This window comes from Cervus canadensis, chromosome 1 (assembly GCF_019320065.1).
Source record: "Cervus canadensis isolate Bull #8, Minnesota chromosome 1, ASM1932006v1, whole genome shotgun sequence".
Taxonomy (NCBI): domain Eukaryota; kingdom Metazoa; phylum Chordata; class Mammalia; order Artiodactyla; family Cervidae; genus Cervus; species Cervus canadensis.
The window spans coordinates 33,525,037-33,546,452 of NC_057386.1; the positions used below are offsets into that span (position 1 = coordinate 33,525,037).

Here is a 21,416-nt window from a genome sequence, read left to right on the forward strand (position 1 = left end):
GCTTTTTTCCCATCTCCTTCATGGCATCTGCAACGACTCAGGGGCTGGGCTTCCCTCATCCACTCCCAGCCTCCAGTCCTGTCTACTTGCGAGTCTTGCTTAAACAGCAACCAAAGAACTTTTGCTTTTAATAAAAAAATAAAAGATTTTATTAGGCTTGGGGGGAGGTGGTGTTCTTATCTGTCACTTTCTCTTATGCCTCCAGCCCACTTTCTTCTCACTGGAGCTGTTCCCTGGCTCATGGGTCACAGGGCAGGGCCTCCATGGAAACAAGAAACAAAGATGGAACAGAGAAAGGTTAAGGCCAACACACACAACTGAAGGACGGTTACGGGCCCACAGTCTTCCTCTTCCCCTCCAACTGCAGTCTAGTCAAATCTCCTAGACAGTCAAACATCTAGATCATCGTCTGGGTCTTCTTGATCCAGGTCATCATAAGCATCTGGCTCATAGAAGATGTGGCTGGTAGCCTGGCCCAGCCCAGGGCGCAGTAGAGCCTGCTGTCTGAGGAGAGATAAGGGGAGAATTGGTGCTGGGGAGGGTGGGTAAAGGGTCACGTCTGGACACCCTCTTTCTGTGTGACAGTCACTCCCTCTCTGGCTTCCATGTCTTCTTGGTCTAAATCCCTTTGTCCGACCTTGTGTAGCACCAACTGGTACAGGGATGGATACTCGTAGACAGCTCTTGTAACACCCTAAGTTCTTAGCAGCCTGAGGGCAAGGATACTGTGTAGTCTTGCTTCACCCGCCCACATGCTGGGCACAGAACAACAGGTGTCTACTAAGCCCTTATTAACCTGCCTCTGGCATACCATCTAGCTTTCTGCCCTCCCAGTGCTGCTACCTGGAGATAGGGCCACTTCCCTGGGGTCTGGTCTGGCTCAGCCCAGGCCCAGATTACTTTGGGGACATCAGTGGAGTTGGGACCCAAGGCTCTAATGGAGAGAAAAGAGACATCAAGGTCCTTCCTTTGACATTGCTGGAGTTTGGGTGGGTAGAGAGCCACTCCCCAGACTTGATTCTGGAGGTGGACTTCAGCCCCTATAAAGTTGAAAAAGTTAATCAACAACCTGCTGTCGCCCCACCTCTTAGGCCCAATGTTGGGCTCAACTCAGGGCTTGGGCACTGAGGCCCCAACCTTACTTTTCCGAGCTGAACTGGAAGGGTAGAGTCAGGCTATCTTTGGCTTCTCTCTCCTCCTTGGACAGATGAAGGTTAAAAGTCAAATGAGTAGTGGGGTCCACCTGCAGGTACAGAAGAAGCTGCTGCTCTGCGCCATCCCTGGAATCCCTGACCCCACGCCCCCAATGTCTGCAGTTTTTATCCCCCTCTCCTTTTTCCAGACCCCAAATTCCATCCCCTTGTTCCTGCCCTGGCTGTCTTAGGTACCGAGGGAGTATGAGGATCTGAGCGGGGCCGGGATTCCAGTGGCGGCTCTGCTTGGAGCTCCAAGCTGAAGTCAGGAAGGATGGAGAACCACTGAGTCTGGAGAGAAGTAAGAAGAGGGTTAAGAAAGTTTTTTCTCTTACTGAACAAACCAGAGAACCAGGACCTGCCACTCCAGCTCCTAGCCACCTATGTGACTGCCTTCTTCCGGCTCTTGCATTCCACCTCTCAGCCCTCCAAACCTCTCCACAGGGACCACTTTTGGCTTTTTCTCCTTTTCCATTTCCTGGAAGGTAGTGTCTTTTGCTGGTTAAGCTTATAGGATTTGAGCTTTCCAGGCTATAAAATGGGGATAATAAAACAATCTACCTCACAAGGCCTCTCACATAGGAGATAAAATGGGGGAAATGCTACAAGGATGAGGGCCCAGGGAAGTGCTCCATCACATCATCTGTTTTACTGCTCTCCCTCTCTGTCTGACCCCAACATTCAGTCCCCTGTTTCTCCTGACCTGGTGGGTGGGGCGCTGTCTTGGCCTCCGATAGAGGATGTGAGCCGATGCCTGGCCCATCGTACCGCTCAGGGTTACCTCGGTCTGAGCAAGGCTGCTCAATGCTCCCAAAGGGCCTGGGCCGTGAAGCTCTTCATGCAGCAGGCCCAGCACACGCACTTGCTCACGTGGGGGGCTATCACCTGCAGAGGGACAAGAAATGTGCACGAAGGGCAGTAGGGAGCATTCCAGGGATGCTTGGGATCAAACAGTGAAGAGGAAAAAAAAGGCCCACATCTCAGAACTCTGGCCAGATCCTGACTGACCTCGGTTAGTTTCACCACCCTGCTCTGACTTCTTTCAGGCCTCACCTTAATACACATTCTTATTCCAGCGTATATCGAATCAAGGCACTGCACTGACCTCAATCCTCAGGAGCGCCCCAAGGCCTCCAGGAAGGAACTCACACTTTCAATGTTTGTTCTCTACTTGCTTTCAGTCTCAGCTCTTGTACACTGAACTACCTGCAATGTCTGGAACTTGCCAAAAATCCCAGTCGGTGCCTTAGATCCCCTCCCATCTTTCTTTTTAGCTGCATTTAGTGTCAGGCACTAAAGACTTGCATTTTTAGGTTGAACTGTATGAAATTGCTAACATCTGATCATATCTGACCTATAAAAACAGCAGTTCCAAGTGGTTCATCCTAATACTATATAAACTCCATCCTCCAGAGGAAACTGAAGCACTGTCAGACCAAACAGCTGTGTACCGAGCTGGGTATCTGACTAAAGCCCATCCTAGGACCCACTGTACTTTAGGGCTAGTCCCAGAGCTATCAGCTGGACAAACTGGTCTGGCTGACCCTTTGATCTTCAAGCCTTCCTTAAGGTACTCTGTGCATGTCCCTTTATCATCACAATCCTTATCAGACTATCCAGTAAATTGCTTGTTTACTAGTCTGTACCCTTTATGGGACTTTGAGCTCCTGGAAGGCAAGGACCCAACAGAGCGTATGTATATACCTAACATTTGTTGAATGAATGAATGAGTGACAGAAAAAAAAAAAACTTGGAAAAGAAAAAAAGAGTGATTGATAGCATTATGAAGCAACCAAGAAATAGAATAAAGATAAAAGTGATGGAAGAAGGCTCAACTGGAGATCCCTGATATGTTTCTTGTTAGGGTGGAGAGGGGCACATGGTTGGCAGGGGGAATGTATGAGGGGAAGAAACAAGAAGCCTCACCAGGGCAGGAGTCCTGACGGCTCAGCGCATGCAGGGTCTGGCAGAGTGTGGGGCAGGGAAGGTGATGCAGCAACCAGCTGAGGGAATCAAGAGCAATGGTGGCAGGGCCAGAACCTGTCCTCTTGTCCAGGGCCCTCAAGGCTTCCAGGGGCCCGCCAGGAAGGGCTTTCCCAGGTTTTGACCAGCTGAGAGGGTCTCTAAAGAGATCATGGTAAACCAATCTGTAAAGGGAAAATAAAAGGCATGATTATACTACTCCCCTGCCCCTGCCATCTCCAACTTTGGCTTCTGATCTTTGTGGTTCTGTTTCCTTGATTTTCACTAATATTTTAAACATCAGTGAAAAGGTTTTTTTTTTTAAAACTGAGAAGTAGAATATAGTGACTGACAGCACAGACTTTGGTGTCAAACAGACCTGAGCTCCAAGCTTGGTTCTACTTGCCCAAGGTCACCTGATACATTATTTCATCTAAGACTCAGTTTCTTCACTTATAAGACAGGAATACCAACCTCCTGACATTTAGCACAGTGCTTGACAAGTACTAAACACTTAATAAATGTTAACTATCATCATTATCAAATATTTCCTGAGTGGTGCCTAAAATGTATCATTCTCTGAATGGATAAAGAGGAAGGAGAAGACCTGAGACATGGTTCCTGCCTGTAGAACAGCTTAGAGAAGGTCAAGCAGCAAGTCCTGTCATACTAACTACAGATGAAATAACAATTCAGGTAAAGAAACTGGCATGGACTAGAAATCCTGGGAAAGCTTCACAGTGGCAGAACTTGTTCCCAGACACCTCCTTTGTATCTTCTGCCTCTCTTGTGACTGTCATCTTTACAGCATCACGTCTACTCTAACAACTGATACAAAATTTGGGCAGATGTAAACTACCGTTATCCAGCTAACTACACAGACCAGGAAATAATTTTTCTTAACCAGCCATGGGTTCAGGGACCTCCTGATCTGGGTGCTTTCCTCTGCCCCACATCAGTCTGTAAGTCCTGGAAGATGTACCTGCTAACATCCTTTTACATTTGTCCCAAACTGTCCACCCTGCCTTAAGCCAGGCCTCTGTCTCCTACCATTATTCTCTGAGATTTCATTGGAATACAAATTCTACTTCAATCACTGCTCTAACCAAGCACAGTTCCTAGTTCACAACTAGCCCTTAACCAGCACTTCTACATCTGAGAGAACCTGCATTTTTGCAAAACCCTCCTCACTTGGTCTCCCTAAGTCCAGGCTCCCCCCCACCCCGCAACCCATTCTCCACAGTGTGGAGTCTTTCTAACAGGTATGATGTTATCACTCTCCTTTCAAGTTTTCCTTTTCATGCTCTGTAAGACGTTTCACTATTATCAGATACTGCTCGTTGTCTGACCTCAGGAAGCTCCTCCATCTCCCACAAACAGGTATGGCTTCCATGTTGTTGTTTAGTCACTAAGTCGTGTCCTACTCTTTTGTGACTCCATGGACTGAAGTCCACCATGCTCCTCTGTCCATGGGATTTCCAGGCAAGAAGACTACAGTGGGCTGCCATTTCCTTCTCCAGGGGATCTTCTGACGGAGGGATTGGACTGGCGGCTTCTGCCGCATCTCCTGGACAGTAGGCAGATTCTTTACTACTGAGCCACCAGGGAAACCGGATGGCTTCCATATCTCCCTAATTATGCATAAATTGTTCCTTCTGCTTGTAGGACAAATCCCTATGTAGCTTGCAGTTAGTGTTGATGTACGCTGATCACTAGACTGATTAGCTCAGATGGTAAAGAACTGGCCTGAAAGCAGGAGACCTGGGTTCGATCCCTGGGTGGGGAAGATCCTCTGGAGAAGTGAATGGCAACGCACTCCAGTATTCTTGCCTGGGAAATCCCATACCCAGACTGTAGCCTGGGCTACAGTCCACGGGGTAGCAAACAGTCGGACACGACTGGGCAACTGACACTTTCACATTAGTACATAACAGGTTTTTTCTCTGTTGCTGGAAGGGAAATTTCTCAGCAACATTAGTCTCAAATTCAATTAAATTTCTTCCAATTTGTACTTACCGGCTGTTGATACTGGAGTCAAAACCTTCACGAAACTCTTCTTCGCTGACTTCACAGCCCAGGACGTGGACTTGCTCCCCACTGAGGCAGAGATGAGGGGGACTGTCAGAGTGGGACCCAGGCTCCCTTATTGGATGAAACGGCAAGACCCTGCGGGATACTCACCGCAACGCCGATTTCTTGACGAGCGCCTTCAAGAGACTACGCCCCTCCCACTCCACGGAGTCTGGAAAGAGCGAATGACAAACAGCTTGAGAACACTGAGGTTTTCGTATTCACGAAGTAGTCGAGACCTCCACCCCTGGCTTGTGACCTATAGCCCCTCGCCTCCACTTCCGCCTCTTGAGCCGTGTTCCAGAGCCCCTGTGCCTTCGACCCTCACCCCGAAGCAGCACCAGGCCATCAAGAGCCAACAGCGACTCCAACATCCCCAAAATGCGTCCCGTCCCTCTTCGGACGCCCTCTGATGGCGTCACTGTCCATTGCCCCGCCCCCTCCACGTGAAAGGGGCGAGACATCCGCGATCCCTCCCACCACTGAGACCTGGTATAGCCTGGAGAAGTGATTAGGTTCACTATCCCAGAAAGGCGAACAGGGAATAGTGCCTCCTGACTGGTGGTACACACACGTAGGGACGACGCCCCTCTCTACAATTTTACCGTGATCGGGGCGGAAAGAGCCGTTGGGGCAGTTGTCCGTGAGAGGGGGAGGTGGTCGCGCGAGCCCTTAGACGGTCTGCGCCTCGGGGAAAAGTGACGTCACTCCGCTCAGCCCAAGCAATTCAAGGCGGGCCTGCTGTGCTCCAGGCTCCGCCCACCCATCGCCCCCCCGCGCATGCGCAATATTGGGGACTTGTTCGGAGCACGCCCCACTTTCCTTATCCCCACCCCCATAGACCGAGTAGGGGGAACTTTAGTCCAGGTGAAGCGAATACACGTCACCACCGGAAGTAGTGTCAGAGGGGAAGAGGAGGGGGGAAGAAAGGAGGAGGGAGCCCTTTGGGCGGTAAAATGGCGCCTGTCAGAGTGGGAAATCCAGCTGCAGAGGCTGCAGCCCCGCTCCCCAGCGGTTGAGGCGCCCCCGACCTCGGGGAGGGGGAGGCCGCTCTGGTCCAGCCATCCGCGTCCTTCGGCTCCCCCTCCCCTTCTTCCTGGATCCTTGGCTCACCCGGCCCGTACGCCACCGCCTCCTCGGCCCTTCGCGCGCCGCTGCCCCCGCCCGCCCCTTTCCCGCGGGCAGCCCCCTAGCGCGCCTGCGCAGCGGGCCACCCTCCGCTTCCCCCCTTCCCCTCCCCCTTCCTTCTCCCTCCCTCCCTTCTCCCTAGCCCCCTCCCCCATAGCCCCCTCCCCCAACTCTCCATCCCCTTCCCTCCTGGTCTCGGAGGACCCCACTGTAGCCCGACCTATCTCGGCCCGCAACCTCGGCGAAGCCGTCGGTGCCACTCCCCGCCCATGTGGGCCCCCGCGGGCTGCCCACGCCTGTCCCCCAGCTCCCCGTTCCGCTGGGCTTTTCCCTCGTCGTGGGTGGCTTTGTGAGCCGCCCGCTCCGTGCTCCTCTCTGCAGCCTCTTCTGCCACTCGGGGCCCCCGTTCCCCCTCCCGGTGGCGGGGGGCTGCCCCCGGGGGGCTGGCGGAGCTGGGCCGCGGGGGCCCCGGGGCCGGCGGTGCCGGGGTCATCGGGATGATGCGGACGCAGTGTCTGCTGGGGCTGCGTACGTTCGTGGCCTTCGCCGCCAAGCTCTGGAGCTTCTTCATTTACCTTTTGCGGAGGCAGATCCGCACGGTGAGCCTTGGGTGGGCGCTGGTGGTGGTGGGGACCTCTGTCAGCGGTGCTCAAGGGTTTTCGGAAAGTGTCGGGCCTCTGTTTGGGCCTAGCAACCGAGTCCTGGCGGCAGCTTCTACCGCTAGAGAATTAGAACACCCGTAGCTGGGCATGAGGTGGGATGGGAAAAAGGAAGACCCTTGCGGTAGAACCGAGATGGTGGAAGGGGGCTAGACGGTAAAAGGATTTGGCAATTCTTGGGGGCCAGGGTGGTGGGTGGGGCGCTCTTTAAGAAAGCTGGAGTTGTTGCTAAAGAAACCGAGAGGCGGGGGACACCTGTTTGATGGCAGCAGATCCATCGGTGTGGGCTAGTCAAAGACCCTCCTATTATTTGGAGTCTCAGTGTGTGTTTGGTCTTAATACAAGGAATATACCGGCTCCTGTGCCAAGGGTGGGGGTGGGTGGGAGAGCGTATGTGACAAACAAGAGTGGGAACTTAGGAAAAGCCCTGGGTATGCAGGAGAAGCCCCTGCGGTTCAGATTAAGGAAACTCTAACCAAAAGGTCCTCAAAACCCAGTTCATAGTGTAAGTGTGAATATTTAGGCTTATCATGACTCTGGGATTGAAAAACGCATAAAAATGCGTTTATGATAGTCATCTTTATTTGCAGAAGGGAGCACATTAAAGTTTGAGTGTTCTCATCAGAAGACGGTGCTTGTCAATTGTAAAGACTTCAATCTGAGGGCATGCTTGTTTTTCCAGGAGACCCCAGTGTTGTGAGGGATACTGTGGGGAGTGTATCTCTGGGTTCCCTCCCCCATAGCTTTTCTCCAAGGTCAAAGCTCCTTAGGCTAACATAATTTAATAAATGTGCTGTGTGTTCTCACCCCCATGGGGGAGAATCCACTGAAGGAGGCTGGGGAGGACTCAGGGAGTTGGGGTGTCGAGAATCTCCAGTCTGTGCTCTGGCATAACTCAATAAAACTGGAAGAAATAAAATGTGGTAGGGGCTGCCTAGGTCAAAGAATTTCCAGACAACCCTGAGTGGTAGTGGTGGAATGGGCCTGGCCTTGGCTTCAGTGTCTCCTTTATCAGTCTACTTTCACTTTTTGATTTAGGGTGAGGATTGTTTCTGGGTGGTCATGGTTGTAGGCAGGACTGTTTCCCCAAGACAAGGGTTAGGAACTAAGAAGAATCTGAGGTCAGAGATGCTGAGATGCGTATGTGGCTAGCTCCTGGGGTTTTCCTTCCATGTTAGGTGCTGTCCTCTCTTCCTGGCCTTGCAGAGAGCATCCCCCTTGCTTCCCCTTCTTTTAGGGGAGAAAATGGTTTTCTGGGTGCAGAGATGTGCACCAACCAGCCCATCTAGAGACAGGTTCCCTGACCTCCCAGTCTTTTGTCTTCCCTTCCTTCCTTCCTTCCAGTCTGGTTTCTACCCGCCCCCCCCCCACCCCCCGCCTGCCCCCTTTCTGGCAGATGCTTAGAGCATTCCCTACATGCTCAGCATGTGCAACCCGAGATAGCAGAACAGGACACCCGAGCTGTCGCGGCCCTCATCTGCAGCCCTGCGAGAAAAGAAGGGCAGATGCCTTGGGATTAGGGGGAGAGGGCCCTTTGGTTTGCAAGTGGGGAGCCTGGTTCTGGTGAGGCTTGGAGCCTAGGGATGGACTGTGCCTAGAAGAAAAGGGCAGAGGAGGGAATCACCAAGCTCTGCATGCGAGAGACCTGAGTGTTGGAAACAGGAGTCTCTAGAGAGGCGGAGAAGCTGTAAGGCCAGGCTGGTGACATCCTTGTCCCTTCCTCACCTCGCACTCACAGCCCTTCACTCTGACCTTCTTGGTGCTCTATCAGTCTGCCTAGTGAGTGGGGCTTTCCGGTGTTCTCTGCCTTGCCCTGGGTACCAGGATAAGGAGGCTGTTCAGAAGGCTGAGGCTCTCTGCAGCTTGTGACTTGGCTAGTAGAGACAGAAATGGACAGGTGGCTGGTTAAAATAGGCCTGGTGGCCCCCAGCCAGAGGAACTTAGCTGACCTGACAACCCCTGGATTCCCTCATTCTCTGTTCCCCTTAGTGACCCAAGGACCTCCCCTCCTGACACCTACCCTCTGTCCGCTAAGGATTCTGAGGTGCTCAGCTCCCAACAGGAGGTGATGGGAGTTGTCACAAAGGATTCTTGAGGTGGAGGTGGGCAGGGCCATGCGTTTCCATATAGCAGGATAATATCGTGGATAACCGGACAGGTTCTTGGGTCAGACTGCAGGGGTACAATCATGGCTCCACCATTTCATTGATTCTAGTGTGGAGTGACCACCCTTGCAATAGTGTTCTAGGAATACAGCCATGATCAAGACAACATCCATGCTTTGATGGTCTTCATTCTTACTGGAGGGGCAGACCACTAATTCCTAGCTGTGTGGTCTTAGGTTATTTAACTTCTCTCAGCCTTGGTTTCTTCATCCTTAAAACATGGGTGATATTATTGTTATAATTATTATTAGGGTTGTTTTGAGGATTACGTAAGTAATCCTAAATGATACCATGCCCAATTTATAGGGGCTTCCCTTGTGGCTCAGCTGGTAAAGAATCCGCCTGCAACACAGGAGACCTGGGTTTGATCCCTGGGTTGGGAAGATCCCCTGGAGAAAGGAAAGGTTATCCACTCCAGTGTTCTGGCCTAGAGAATTTCGTGGACTATACCCATGGGGTCGCAAAGAATTGGATGCAACTGAGTGACTTTCACTTCAAGTTTTAGTAAATGTTCAACATGTGCTTCCTGTTGTTAGTGGGGAAGATTTCCTTGTCCAGGGTTTAACCCTCTCTCTTGCTATTCCTAGGTAATTCAGTACCAAACTGTTCGATATGACATCCTTCCCTTATCTCCTGTGTCCCGGAATCGGCTAAGTGAGTATGCTGGCTGGGAGGAACCCTAGGTGAGGTCGGGTTCAAGGTCTTGGCTGGAGGTAGGTTGGTGTTACCCCTTCCCCTTGTGGTTCAGGCCAGGTGAAGAGGAAGATCCTGGTGCTGGATCTGGATGAGACACTTATTCACTCCCATCATGATGGGGTCCTAAGGCCCACAGTCCGGCCTGGAACGCCTCCTGACTTCATTCTCAAGGTGTGTGGGAGTGGGAAGTGATGGAATAAATTGTGTCTGTAATTCTGCTCAGATTCTTTCCCAATCCCAGAGTATCTCGTCCCTGGCCCTGTCCTTGGGCCCTGGGGGCAGCCTGAAAAAGGGGAGCAAGCAGTGGGAGGGTAGGGGGTGTCCTTGAGGCCTGGGTGGAGGTGCTTAGGATTTCTCCCAGCCCTGGTATGTTCCTCCGCAGGTGGTAATAGACAAACATCCTGTCCGGTTTTTTGTACATAAGAGGCCCCATGTGGATTTCTTCTTGGAAGTGGTGAGTTTGCAGAAGCTGAAGGCAGTTCTGGGATGAAGGAATGGTTTTAGGGCTCTGAGAATGTAGAGGATTTGGAGGAATTAAGGAATCAGGAGAAATGGGCAGGGGCAGTTTTGGAGAGGGGAGGTTGTTGGATGGTCAGAGAATGGCTTTCCATGGTTAGGGTTCATTTATTGTGCTGATGCAATTCTATTTTTTCGTGGCTTTCCTGCTCTCTTGTTCTTGCATCTCTGAATCTTAAGGGGGTATGATGCCTAAAACTTGGGAGTCTGAGGACAGTTTCAAAATTTTGTGTCCTCAGAGACATTCAATGTTGCTGAAAAGCCTGAAGGTCTACACTGGAGTCTTAGTAAAAGGGAACTATATGTCCAAATGAACAATCACCTCTTCTGACAGCTTCCTCTTCTCCAATCTATTTCAGGTGAGCCAGTGGTACGAGTTGGTGGTGTTCACAGCAAGCATGGAGATTTATGGCTCTGCTGTGGCAGATAAACTGGATAATAGCAGAAGCATTCTCAAGAGGAGATACTACAGACAGGTAGGGGACTAGAATCTAAGTCTAAGAATGAGGCTGGGGAGGCAGGCCATCAGGGAGGGACTTCAGTTTGAGGCAACTGCCCAGGAATGGGACCTTCTAAGGCTGCGTGTGGGGGTACTACATAATCCCCTTTTGTGGGAACTGGCTGCTTGTGGGCATTGTTGGGATTGGGGGAGCAATCACAGAGGGCGAGTCTCCTTTTGATGCCCAGCCCACCCTGCCTTCCAGCACTGCACTTTGGAATTGGGCAGCTACATCAAGGACCTCTCTGTGGTCCACAGTGACCTCTCCAGCATTGTGATTCTGGATAACTCCCCAGGGGCTTACAGGAGCCATCCAGGTAAGGGAGAAGGCAGTGAGTCTGGCAGGACAAGAAAGTGGTTCTAAGGAGGTATTTTGAATGCATGGGGCTGGGATTCCCTGGTTTACAGTAGGTCAGGATGCAAGCTGTTTCTCTTTCATATAAGAGTGTTCCCTGCCCCCCATTTCTGTTTCATAAATCAGATTTTTCATATAAAATTTGCTTTAGGTAAGACACAAGGCGGAAGTTTGACTAGAAGCCTTACCCTAGTATGAGATATGGTGATTAAAATTTAATTTTGTTTTGGAAGATAAATACAGAAGGTTTTACTTAGGTCATTGGGTTTGCGAGGGAGGTTATGTATTTTAAAGTTAACCACCCCCAAATAAAAGGGAAAACACCCTTTCTCTCTTGAACCCTTTATTCTCATGTGCCTTTTCACCCACCCTAGACAATGCCATCCCCATCAAATCCTGGTTCAGTGATCCCAGTGATACCGCCCTTCTCAACCTGCTTCCAATGCTGGATGCCCTCAGGTAAGGGAAGCTAGACACTTAGATTTCTGAGAAGAGCGGTAGGGGATCCCAAGAAGGAATAAAAGTTTGTCCCGTTTTACTTCCTTATCTCTTTTCCATAAGAATATAATTTTTGAACCTAGGTCTTAAGAAAACTCCTCACCTTTAGCCATTGGGTTTTGGGCAAACTGAACCTCAGTCTCAAGAGAAAATGGTGGTCCTTTCTGTCCCATGTTTTCAGTGAGGCTGCTTTACACTAGTGTAAGGAGGCTGTCCCCATGAGGACTCTACCAATGCAAGTTATTGTCGTCCCAGGTTCACCGCTGATGTTCGTTCTGTGCTGAGCCGAAACCTTCACCAACATAGGCTCTGGTGACAGCTGCTCCCCCTCCACCTGAATTGGGGTGGGGGGGAAGGGGAGGGTGAGCCCTCGGGATGCCGTCTGATGCCCTGTCCAACGGTGAGGACTGCCTGGGCAGGGTCTGCCCCTCCCACCCCTCTCTGCCCTGGGAGCCTTGCACTCCCTACGGAGTCTGGATGGACACAAGGGCCAGATTCTGAAGCAGCCTCACTCTTAACTTCGTGTTCGCACTCCTGGAAACCCCAGACTGGGACATAAGCGGAGACCTAGGAGAGCCGCAACAGTGTCTGGTGGAGAGACACGACTGGCCAGAGTGAGAGAGACATTCGGTAATCCGGGAGGCTCAAAAGAGAAGCCAAGCCAGCTTTGTTGTGATTTGATTTTTTAAAAACTCTTGTACAAAACTGATCTAATTCTTCACTCCAAGGGCTGGGCTGTGGGTGGGAAACTGGGATTTTGGGCCACTGGACTTTCCCCAAACTTGTCCCCTCCCTTACTTTCCCTCTATTTGCCCTTCCTCCTAGATTCCCTCAGATCTGTAACCAGCTTTCTCTTTTTTTCCCTTTCTTCTCTTTTAAACCATGCATTATAACTTTGAAACCAAAGCTGCCCTAGGTCCTTCTCTGGGGTTTGGGGGAATGAGGGCGGGGTTTTTGTTCACATCCACCCTGTCCACTAGGCAGAGAGAAAAGCCTGTTGTAGACCCTAAGGGTAGGGGAAAGGGGAGTGTTGGTTCTCCCTGGCAGGAACGGTCTTAGTGACAGGATGGGCACCCTGGCGGGGAGTGAAGGGATAGCTGTGTGTCCTGAGAGAACCTGAGCTTCAGTGCCGTAGGTCGAAGTATTAAAAGAGTAGAAACCTCGACGACAAGAAAGGCCGGGCTTCATCTGGAAGACTGGCATGTACTAGCTAAGCAGACGCTTCCTTCGAGAGGCAGGCTGGCCCTGCCCCACGTCCCCACGTCCCCACGTCCCCACCTCCCCCGGGGCCCTCCTCCCCAAGCCCAAGCCGGCTCTACTTCCTCGCGCCCGCCACGTGATGCTCCGCCCTTTGAGATCACATGACTTAATCGTGCACACAGCAGCAGTGTTCTTCCGCGCTGACGTAGTCCTTACCTTTCAGACCTCCTCTCCAGTCCCTATTGGTCCACTCCTTACTGGAACTTAAGCGTCCAGTGCGTCTCTCCAAACACAGGTTTCGTTTCTGCCCTCCTCTATTTCCGGAGACCACTTCCTCCACTTAGGTACTACTTTGTTTTGGTGTCAACGGCCGCCTTCAGCGTACCAACAGGTTTCGTGAATAGCTATCCTTGTAATTATCTGCTTTTCGTCTGCATTACTTCCGAAAAGAGCTTTTGGAGAGCCAAGTCTCAAATTACGATTACCATCTTTTAGTCCTTTTCATCATTACGTCCCTGGGGGGAAAGTCGGGAAATGGATTTTCAGTTATTTCCGACGATAGCAAAAGGCAACCATCTTTCCTACGCCGCGTGCGTAATTTACAAATTGATTCCAGAGCGATTACGCTGACGGCTTGAGAGAGGAGGTCAGTAGGTGGTGCTACGCTACTGGCGTTAGGGCAGTTACGCCAGTGGCGTATCATAGCAGCCTGGGAGGCCCCTGTTGGCCGGGGGCGGGGTTGGTGAATAGGGAAGTGGCGCAAGTCCGGGGATCGCTCCGCTGAATCCGCCCGCGCGTCGCTGCCGTCGCCGCCGCCCCCCGTCCCGGCCCCCCCCGGGTTCCCTCAGCCCAGCCCGGTCCAACCCGGTTCCCGGGAGGATGAAGTTCGTGTATAAAGAGGAGCATCCGTTCGAGAAGCGCCGCTCTGAGGGCGAGAAGATCCGAAAGAAATACCCGGACCGGGTCCCGGTGAGGACAGTAGCCAGGGCCGAGGGCGCGGGGCGCTGGCGCTGACGCCACAGCCTGGGCTTGAGTCTGGGACCCACAGCGCAGGCATCAGGTTGCCGGTTGTGGCGGCGTTGGGAACGAGCCCCAAACCGCTGTTTCTGGGATCGGAGGTGAAAGGAATGGGGTACCAATAGAGCTGAAAGTGAGGAGATGTAGATTCGAGAGACAGACCTTGGGGTTCGTGTGGGAGGCTGTGGGGCGTTTGACAGTCCGAGCTTAGCATAGGGGTTTTGAAATTGAAGCTCTTGTTGGCCCCAATAAGTCATCCTCGTCTGATTAACATAATTGTTTTTTATGACGCCGTATTCAGGGATCCTGGATGTTTAGGTGAATTAGTCAATGGGGTCAGAATTCCTATTTAGGGCTGCGCCGCGTGTTAAGAGACAAAGAAAAATGAGTCTGGGGTACGTGTTGGTGCTAGGAATGTTGAGTTCTTGACAGGTGGAATTGTGCGTCTGTGTACCTAATGTCTGCTAATTTTTATCTTCTCTTTAACAGGTGATAGTAGAAAAGGCTCCCAAAGCTCGGATAGGAGACCTGGACAAAAAGAAATACCTGGTGCCTTCTGATCTTACAGGTGGGAACCTGACCCAATACCCAGATTTGTTTTCTGGGCTTGGGAGTGCAGTTTCTGATGGAGGAGACTCCACATAGCAGTGTTCTTTTGAGGGTATTTGTGATCTCTGACTTTATCAGGCCTTGTATCTTTGGCAGTTGGTCAGTTTTACTTCTTAATCCGGAAGCGAATTCATCTCCGAGCAGAGGATGCCTTGTTTTTCTTCGTCAACAACGTCATTCCACCCACCAGTGCCACGATGGGTCAGCTGTACCAGGTATGGTGCCTGGGAAGTAGAGGAGGCTTTGGGGAGGAGTTGGAAGCGCTTGAGAGGCAGAAAGTTTGAAGTCAGCAGTTCTTGGACCAGCTGGCTTACTTAGCTCTCAGTTTTATATTCACCGTTAAGATTTCTGCATCGTCCTGGGTTAGGGATTTGGACAGGGCAGTGAGCCAGAGTAACTGCTGTGGTCCAGACTCCCGTCTAGCCACTCCCGTGTTCCACGGCAGTAGAGAACAGTTTGAGATCTTATTGTCCAAGACTGTGGATAGGATAATACTGCCCAGCTCTGGAGCAAATGAGAGGGAGAGTCAAAGCACTGGTGTTTGGGGTCTTCAAAAAGAGTGATTGTGGAAGAATATGTCCCAATGGTGGGTGGTTCAAATAACTAAAGCTCAGATGCCTGAACGCTGTTATTTTCTACCTTCATCCCAGGAACACCATGAAGAAGACTTCTTTCTATACATTGCCTACAGTGATGAAAGTGTCTACGGTCTGTGAAGCTGCTGCCCCTAAGATGGGGGGTCCCATTCTACAAAGAGAGAGGTGGCCCCACTTCCTTGACTTACTCCTCCTTGAGGTTAAAACACCACCTCCCTTCTTCAGGACCTGCACTTCCTAATGTTTGAGACTCTCCTCCAGACCCTCTTAACACAAGGGTTAATGGGGGAGATGGCCTCTAATACCTCTCCTTTCTTTCTTCCCCTTTCTTTACCACTTTTCCCATTCTGCTTTAGACTTCTTGGTTGTCAATCTCTGTCACATCTGGTGATTGTTTTGGTTTCTGTTCCCTTTCTAACTGCCCAAGGGGCTCAGAGCCCCAACAATCCTTTCTTTTCACTACCTTCTTTTTGGGGGGTAGATGGAAGGGACTGAAATTGTGGGGGAAGGTAGGAGGCACATCAATAAAGAGGAAACCACCAAGCTGAACTGGATTTTTTCTTTGTGTTGTTCCCCTCCCCCTTTTGTTCTTCTCTTCAAGTGGTGGGGAAAGAGTAGGTTAGAGGGAATAGTATATTTTGGTTTGTTCTGCTTATGTTGAGCTTCTCCTTATGTATATAAAGAGTGTGCTTTTGTTGTGATGGATGGAATACTGAATATCATTTCATGAAAGTTCAGTTTTATATACGTGTATATGGGTTGGGTCCTGAGGTTATTAAAGTTTTTTACAGTGGGTTCCTGTGGATAAAGTTTGAAAGCACCTGCTTTCAAGTGTATTGTAACTTTTTGGATTAAGGAAGAGATTTTCGAGTATGGGAGCTAGTGAAAGGACTCCGTCCTCAGATGTATGTCGCTTTGCCAGACTCTGTGCCGGCATGAGGGATCCACTGGAGTGGAATCCAAGGGAGGGAGACGACTGGGAGGAGGGAGCCATTATCACCAGGAGAACTTCATCTCCCAGCAGCCTACCTCTGTCTGGCCGGAAGTGGGGTGGTCCCCGCGGGCGTATAAAGCTGCAGAATTGAAGCAGTATGGTGGCCGAGAGTTCTAATCCCTTCTTCCCGTTCTTTCTTAGCTCCGCCTAGCCTACATTTCCCAGGAGCCTGCGCGCACTCTTCCGCTCTCCCCTCTGCTCCCAATCTCCCCGCCACTCCCCGGGGGAGGAGAGCAGTTTAGTGCGCCTGCGCCAACCCGTGGTTTGCTGGGAGTTGAAGTTCCGGATGCTTATCCAGGCCCCTTCTCGCTCACCGCGGACTGACTACAATCCCCTTGATGCATTGCGCGTTAGCGCCCGCGAAGGGAGGGGGAGAGAAGAGGAGGGAGGGTGGAGAGGAGGAGGGAGCAGGCGGCCGGCGGCGCGGGGGGAGGGGGCCCGGTCCGGGAGTGCGGGAGGCTGTGGTAGAGGGAGGTGGCGGCAGCGGCTAGCGGACTCGAGTCACAACCGAGCCGAAACAGACACCTCTGTGGAGCGAGGCAGTAGGAACACCGAGCACCGGAGGCGGCACCGGGATCCCCGGCTCAGGGGAGGGGGGCGCCGAACCGGGAGGAGGGTAGGGGGCGATGCTGGAAGCCATGGCGGAGCCCAGTCCCGAAGGTAAGCTCTCGACCGGCACAGGGCGCTGAGCCGGCGGGGGGCGGGCGAGGAATCTATTGGCAAACTTGGAGGTCGAGCCCCGGAGCCCAGCAGGGGAGCGCGGGGAGGGGGTCGGGGGCCTGCCCCTGAAGGTGGGAGAGTGACGAGTTGAGAGACCTTGGAGGAAAGAGGAGTGCGAGACTGGGCTGGGGGTAGTTGGAGATTAGACGCTATGTGTGTGTAGAGGGGGTGGGGTGGGATGGGGGAGTGGGAGCTGGAAACCAGAGCTTCGAGGGTTAGGGGCCGAAAGGGCCTCCGGCAGGTTGGGGGCCCTAGAACTGAGAGGTTAGGGGAATCTGGGAGCCGGAGAGTTGTTGAGGAGAGAGGATGTAGGAGAGGACTGAGTGAGGAGCTCGGTAGTTCGCCGAGGTGGGGGAGTTTGTGGCGGTGGTGCCGGAGCTCCCGGTAGTTGCCGCCGGAGGTAGCCCGGTGATTGTTGGAGGGGTGGGCAGATAGTTGTGGGGAGAAGAGGGGGCCTGGGCATTGTCTGCGGTAGAGGGACTTATGCCTGTGGGTAGCTGTGGGGAGAGGGAGCCGGGGAGCGACGAGAGCAGGGTAGTTTTGGGGGCGGTGGGGCGGGGTGGGGGTTTAAGGCCGGCGAGTTGCGCCGGAGGGGGGGTTTGGTCGGCGAGGGTTAGAGCCTGGGAGTTGCGGAGGGTGAGGGGGGCAACGGCGGCGGCAGCTGGGGTTGCTGGGCAGGCAGAGTAGCTGGGGTGGGGGCTAGAGTTTAGGGGTCCGTAGTCTGGTGACTTGGTGGCGAGTCCGGGGGCGGAGGGGGGGGCGGCGGCCGAAGAGAGCTCGGAACTGGGCCCGGGGGCCCGGCGGGGAGCCCGAGGAGCTTGAGACGGGGAGGGGCCAAAGCCCCGGATGGGGGCGGAGGGACGCTGAAATTGTGGGGAGCGCGGCATGGGGGGGCAGGTGGGGCCGCGTCCGGGTGAGAGCTCTCTGGTCTGTCCCGGCCGCGAAGTGGCGTTGGATGTGTGAGCCCGTGTGTGTTTGGAGGTGGGGGGGGGGGTGAGGGGCGCGCCGGGCCTCGTGCTCGAGTAGAAGGGGCCGGAGGGCGGGGAGCGGTTCGGCGTGGTCATCCTGGACCCTGGGGGCCGGCGGGCGGCGTGTGCGGGCGCGGAGGGCCCGGGGCGGTAGAGCGCGGCGGGGTGGGAACTCGGGGCACTGAGCGCGTGTGAAGGACAGGGGCAGGCGGCAGCCCGGGCTCGGTCCAGGGAGCGGTATGGCGGGGTGGGGCGCGGAGAGAACCGAGGAGCTCGGAGTCTAGAGAAACCGTGAGTTGGGGGGGGGCGGGGCGCCAGGCCTCCGGTTGGGGGGGGGAGGGGAGCGCTATAGCGAGGCCTGAGAGGGCGCCGCGCCCAGGCTCCGCCCCTCGCGGGGCGGAAGGGGGAGCAGGGGCAGGCCCAGCACCGCTGGGGGCCTGCTCGCCTGGCTGAAGGACCTGGGAGTGGAGGGGGTTCACTTGGGACCGCGAAGGTTGAGAGGTGGGGTTTCACACTGACTCTTTCCTAGTGCCTTGACTCAGCTTTTATTGCTTTTACAGATCCACCTCCGACCCTTAAACCAGAGACTCAGGTGAGGGTTTCCCATTCCTTTGCAGCCCAATATTACTGCAGCCGCCGCCGCAGGCCACCCCCCCCCCCTCCCCCCCGCCAACCTTTTCCTGATTCCTCCTTCGGGGGACTATGCCTTTGGAGATGCCCCTCTTAAACTCTGTGTGATAGATATTTCCTTCCTTTCAGCCACCAGAGAAACGTCGGAGAACAATTGAGGATTTCAACAAATTTTGCAGTTTTGTTTTGGCCTATGCAGGTTACATCCCCCCTAGCAAGGAGGTAGGGACAGAAGGAGAACTGACTGGAGGGTGGTGTCCTAGGGCTGTAGAGGAGCTCTTGAGCTTATGAAACTTTGTTACTTTATAGACAAAGCCTCGAAATTACATGTGAAAGACTTAAGGAAATGGAAATTCTGATGGGAGAACTAGTATCTGGGGTGGGAGTGGGATTAATAGATAGTGACTTGAGTGCAGTGAATGGTTTTGGGGTGTTCTTAATGGAAGGTCCTCTGGGATAAGTGTTAGGAAGCTGGAGATAGTAACAAATGAAGCTGTACAGAAACAGCTGAAGAAATACTGCTCTGGTCTAGGGGATGCAGTGTTGTGAAGGCAGTAGGTGTTGGGGAGATGGTGAGAATTTGAGGGCAGAGGTAACATGGAAGTGTTCAAGAGGAGATGCTGAGGGGAACTGGGATAGTGATAAGTTTTCTGAATACAGTGCGGTTTGGTGGTTTTGGAGGGATATTTTCATCTGTTAAGTTTGGTATGTAGAGGGGCTGAGATAAGGCTGGGCCCCCTCTGACCCTGGTTTTTTCTGTCCTTTAAGGAAAGTGACTGGCCAGCCTCCGGCTCCAGCTCTCCATTGCGAGGTGAGAGTGCGGCAGATAGCGATGGCTGGGACTCAGCCCCCTCAGATCTCAGAACCATCCAGACCTTTGTTAAGAAAGCAAAGTCATCCAAGAGAAGGGCGGCTCAAGCAGGTCCCACCCAGCCAGGACCCCCAAGGTCCACTTTCCCTCGTCTGCAGGCCCCTGACAGTGCCACTTTGCTGGAGAAGATGAAACTCAAGGACTCTCTCTTTGATCTAGATGGGCCCAAAATGGCATCTCCGCTGTCCCCCACGTCCCTGACACATGCCTCCCGGCCCCCTGCTGCTCTCACCCCAGTGCCCCTTTCCCAGGGGGACCTCTCCCAGCCTCCTCGAAAGAAGGACCGAAAGAACCGAAAGTTGGGGCCAGGAGGGGGGACAGGCTTTGGGGTACTTCGGAGGCCCCGCCCAGCCCCTGGGGATGGGGAAAAGAGGTCTCGAATCAAGAAGAGCAAGAAGCGGAAGTTGAAAAAGGCAGAACGGGGGGATAGACTCCCACCTCCTGGGCCTCCCCGGGCACCCCCCAGCGATACAGACTCTGAAGAGGAGGAGGAGGAGGAGGAGGAGGAGGAGGAGGAAGAGATGGCAGCAATGGTAGGAGGGGAAGCCCCAGCCCCTGTGCTACCAACACCTGAGGCTCCTAGACCCCCTGCCACAGTGCACCCCGAAGGAGCCCCTCCCACTGACGGTGAAAGCAAGGAGGTGGGCAGCACTGAAACAAGCCAAGATGGAGATGCCAGCTCCAGTGAAGGCGAGATGCGGGTCATGGATGAGGACATCATGGTAGAATCAGGTGAGAAGTTTGGGGCTGCCCAGGGGCAGCTGGGTTGATGGTCTTGGGGTAGTGTGGATCCAAGAACTCAGAACACCAAACATACCTTCTTTTTCCCAGGTGATGATTCATGGGATCTGATCACGTGTTACTGCCGAAAGCCCTTTGCAGGCCGGCCCATGATTGAGTGCAGCCTGTGTGGGACGTGGATCCACCTCTCCTGTGCTAAGATTAAGAAGACCAATGTCCCCGACTTCTTTTACTGCCAGAAATGCAAGGAACTGCGGCCAGAGGCCCGGCGATTAGGGGGGCCTCCGAAATCTGGAGAGCCCTGACACATGCCATCTCCAGGCTGGAACTTCAAATGGAAACGTGACTTGGGAACTGAGCTTCAGGGTCGACATGTCCCCTGAAGCTGGGATGTTGTCCTACTTCGAGGCAGAAATTCCCAAGGGAGACTGGTTTGGAAATGAGTGGTTTTCCTGCCCTACCTTTCCTTCCCACCTTGTGGACTTGAACTTGGACCCATTGCAGTTGTGGGTGGGAGGCTCTCTGGGTCCCTAGACACTTGAACTGTCCCTGCCACTGCTCAGTTTCTGGGCCAGGGTTGGAACTGGGATGGAGTGGGACAGTTGTCTATAAAACTCTAGTGTAAATATAGCACTCCCCTCCCTCATCTTTTCTTCTATCTCACTCCCCATTTATTCTACACCGGTTGTATTTTTAATTTTGGGCTTCCCCTTTTGAGCGTGGCAGCTCAGTGGTGGAGTGCCAACCAGAGCTTGGCCGAGGGAGGAAGGAAAACAGAAAGGTGACGATTCCTCACCTCTTTTGTTTTTAATAATACTGGCCAGCTGTTTGTACAGACAGCCTGCGTGTTGTAAATAAAGCAGAGTGGGCTCTTCTGTGTTTATAGCCCTCACTGACTGTGCTGGGGAGGGAGGCTTTGGAAAAGCGGGCTGGAGGTGGGATTGAAACCCACCTCTCTACTAAAAATGACCTGACTGCGCCTTTCCCACCAACCCTAAGACCTCAATTGGTTTTGCCCCGCCTCGTCCCCAGTCAAGGACCTCCCGCCCCCCCCCCCCAATTCCCACCCGCACCTCCCACACGCGCGCTACAACGCATGAAGTTGCTTGGAGCTCCTTGCCAGAGCAGATAAAGCGGGCAGGCGTTGCTTGCTTGCCCCCTGAGGGCAGAGCCCAACCTGGTCAGGGTAGTCGGAGGACGCGGGTGGGGACACACATGGAGGCGGAGCCCCAGAAGGTTGGGAGACCGTTGCTGAAAGCAGCAATCATGTGGCGGGGGTACAAGGCGGAGTCGACAGGTCACGTGACCACGAGAGGATCACGTGGTGGG

General features: G+C 53.2%; 4 protein-coding genes across 5 annotated transcripts; 3 read left to right on the forward strand and 1 right to left on the reverse strand.

The window, feature by feature from the left end:
- Window positions 1–119: 119 nt before the first annotated feature.
- On the reverse strand, window positions 120–5,652 carry ELP5 (elongator acetyltransferase complex subunit 5). Its single transcript, XM_043476011.1, has 8 exons — window positions 5,554–5,652; window positions 5,337–5,397; window positions 5,172–5,252; window positions 3,120–3,340; window positions 1,897–2,078; window positions 1,389–1,484; window positions 1,143–1,243; window positions 120–504 (listed from the first exon to the last, which is right to left on the reverse strand). Exons 1-8 carry the CDS (start codon window positions 5,597–5,599, stop codon window positions 390–392), a joined length of 903 nt encoding a protein of 300 aa, XP_043331946.1. The 5' UTR covers window positions 5,600–5,652; the 3' UTR covers window positions 120–389.
- Window positions 5,653–6,819: 1,167 nt separating this feature from the next.
- On the forward strand, window positions 6,820–12,647 carry CTDNEP1 (CTD nuclear envelope phosphatase 1). The gene is made up of 8 exons (XM_043476024.1): window positions 6,820–6,952; window positions 9,765–9,831; window positions 9,926–10,044; window positions 10,256–10,327; window positions 10,749–10,865; window positions 11,094–11,205; window positions 11,618–11,702; window positions 11,997–12,647. Exons 1-8 carry the CDS (start codon window positions 6,851–6,853, stop codon window positions 12,055–12,057), a joined length of 735 nt encoding a protein of 244 aa, XP_043331959.1. The 5' UTR covers window positions 6,820–6,850; the 3' UTR covers window positions 12,058–12,647.
- Window positions 12,648–13,686: 1,039 nt separating this feature from the next.
- Window positions 13,687–15,712, forward strand: LOC122446168 (GABA type A receptor-associated protein). The gene is made up of 4 exons (XM_043476044.1): window positions 13,687–13,910; window positions 14,448–14,526; window positions 14,664–14,782; window positions 15,218–15,712. Exons 1-4 carry the CDS (start codon window positions 13,821–13,823, stop codon window positions 15,281–15,283), a joined length of 354 nt encoding a protein of 117 aa, XP_043331979.1. The 5' UTR covers window positions 13,687–13,820; the 3' UTR covers window positions 15,284–15,712.
- An 848-nt stretch (window positions 15,713–16,560) lies between these two features.
- On the forward strand, window positions 16,561–20,966 carry PHF23 (PHD finger protein 23). 2 transcript variants are annotated; one of them, XM_043475990.1, is made up of 5 exons: window positions 16,561–16,817; window positions 18,406–18,437; window positions 18,605–18,697; window positions 19,244–20,078; window positions 20,178–20,966. In XM_043475990.1, the coding sequence occupies exons 1-5, from the start codon at window positions 16,784–16,786 to the stop codon at window positions 20,390–20,392; spliced, it is 1,209 nt and encodes a 402-aa protein (XP_043331925.1). In that variant the 5' UTR covers window positions 16,561–16,783; the 3' UTR covers window positions 20,393–20,966. The 2 variants fall into 2 exon arrangements, with proteins under 2 accessions (XP_043331925.1, XP_043331934.1); XM_043475999.1 differs by lacking the exon at window positions 16,561–16,817 and adding an exon at window positions 17,761–17,836.
- The last annotated feature ends 450 nt before the right edge of the window (window positions 20,967–21,416 follow it).

What these genes read in the sequence shown, in the direction of transcription:
- ELP5 (XM_043476011.1), bottom strand. Translation starts at nt 5,599, where the DNA reads ATGTTGGAGTCGCTGTTGGCTCTTGATGGCCTGGTGCTGCTTCGGG. An exon ending in CCGTCAGGACTCCTGCCCTG is followed by an intron (nt 2,079 to 3,119) that starts GTGAGGCTTCTT and finishes GTCCCTCTGCAG; the next exon opens with GTGATAGCCCCCCACGTGAG. An exon ending in CAGATCCTCATACTCCCTCG is followed by an intron (nt 1,244 to 1,388) that starts GTACCTAAGACA and finishes CTGTACCTGCAG; the next exon opens with GTGGACCCCACTACTCATTT.
- CTDNEP1 (XM_043476024.1), top strand. Translation starts at nt 6,851, where the DNA reads ATGATGCGGACGCAGTGTCTGCTGGGGCTGCGTACGTTCGTGGCCTTC. An exon ending in TGCGGAGGCAGATCCGCACG is followed by an intron (nt 6,953 to 9,764) that starts GTGAGCCTTGGG and finishes TGCTATTCCTAG; the next exon opens with GTAATTCAGTACCAAACTGT. An exon ending in TGTGTCCCGGAATCGGCTAA is followed by an intron (nt 9,832 to 9,925) that starts GTGAGTATGCTG and finishes CTTGTGGTTCAG; the next exon opens with GCCAGGTGAAGAGGAAGATC.
- LOC122446168 (XM_043476044.1), top strand. Translation starts at nt 13,821, where the DNA reads ATGAAGTTCGTGTATAAAGAGGAGCATCCGTTCGAGAAGCGCCGCTCT. An exon ending in AATACCCGGACCGGGTCCCG is followed by an intron (nt 13,911 to 14,447) that starts GTGAGGACAGTA and finishes TCTCTTTAACAG; the next exon opens with GTGATAGTAGAAAAGGCTCC. An exon ending in CGATGGGTCAGCTGTACCAG is followed by an intron (nt 14,783 to 15,217) that starts GTATGGTGCCTG and finishes CCTTCATCCCAG; the next exon opens with GAACACCATGAAGAAGACTT.
- PHF23 (XM_043475990.1), top strand. Translation starts at nt 16,784, where the DNA reads ATGCTGGAAGCCATGGCGGAGCCCAGTCCCGAAG. An exon ending in CCCTTAAACCAGAGACTCAG is followed by an intron (nt 18,438 to 18,604) that starts GTGAGGGTTTCC and finishes CCTTCCTTTCAG; the next exon opens with CCACCAGAGAAACGTCGGAG. An exon ending in GGACATCATGGTAGAATCAG is followed by an intron (nt 20,079 to 20,177) that starts GTGAGAAGTTTG and finishes TCTTTTTCCCAG; the next exon opens with GTGATGATTCATGGGATCTG.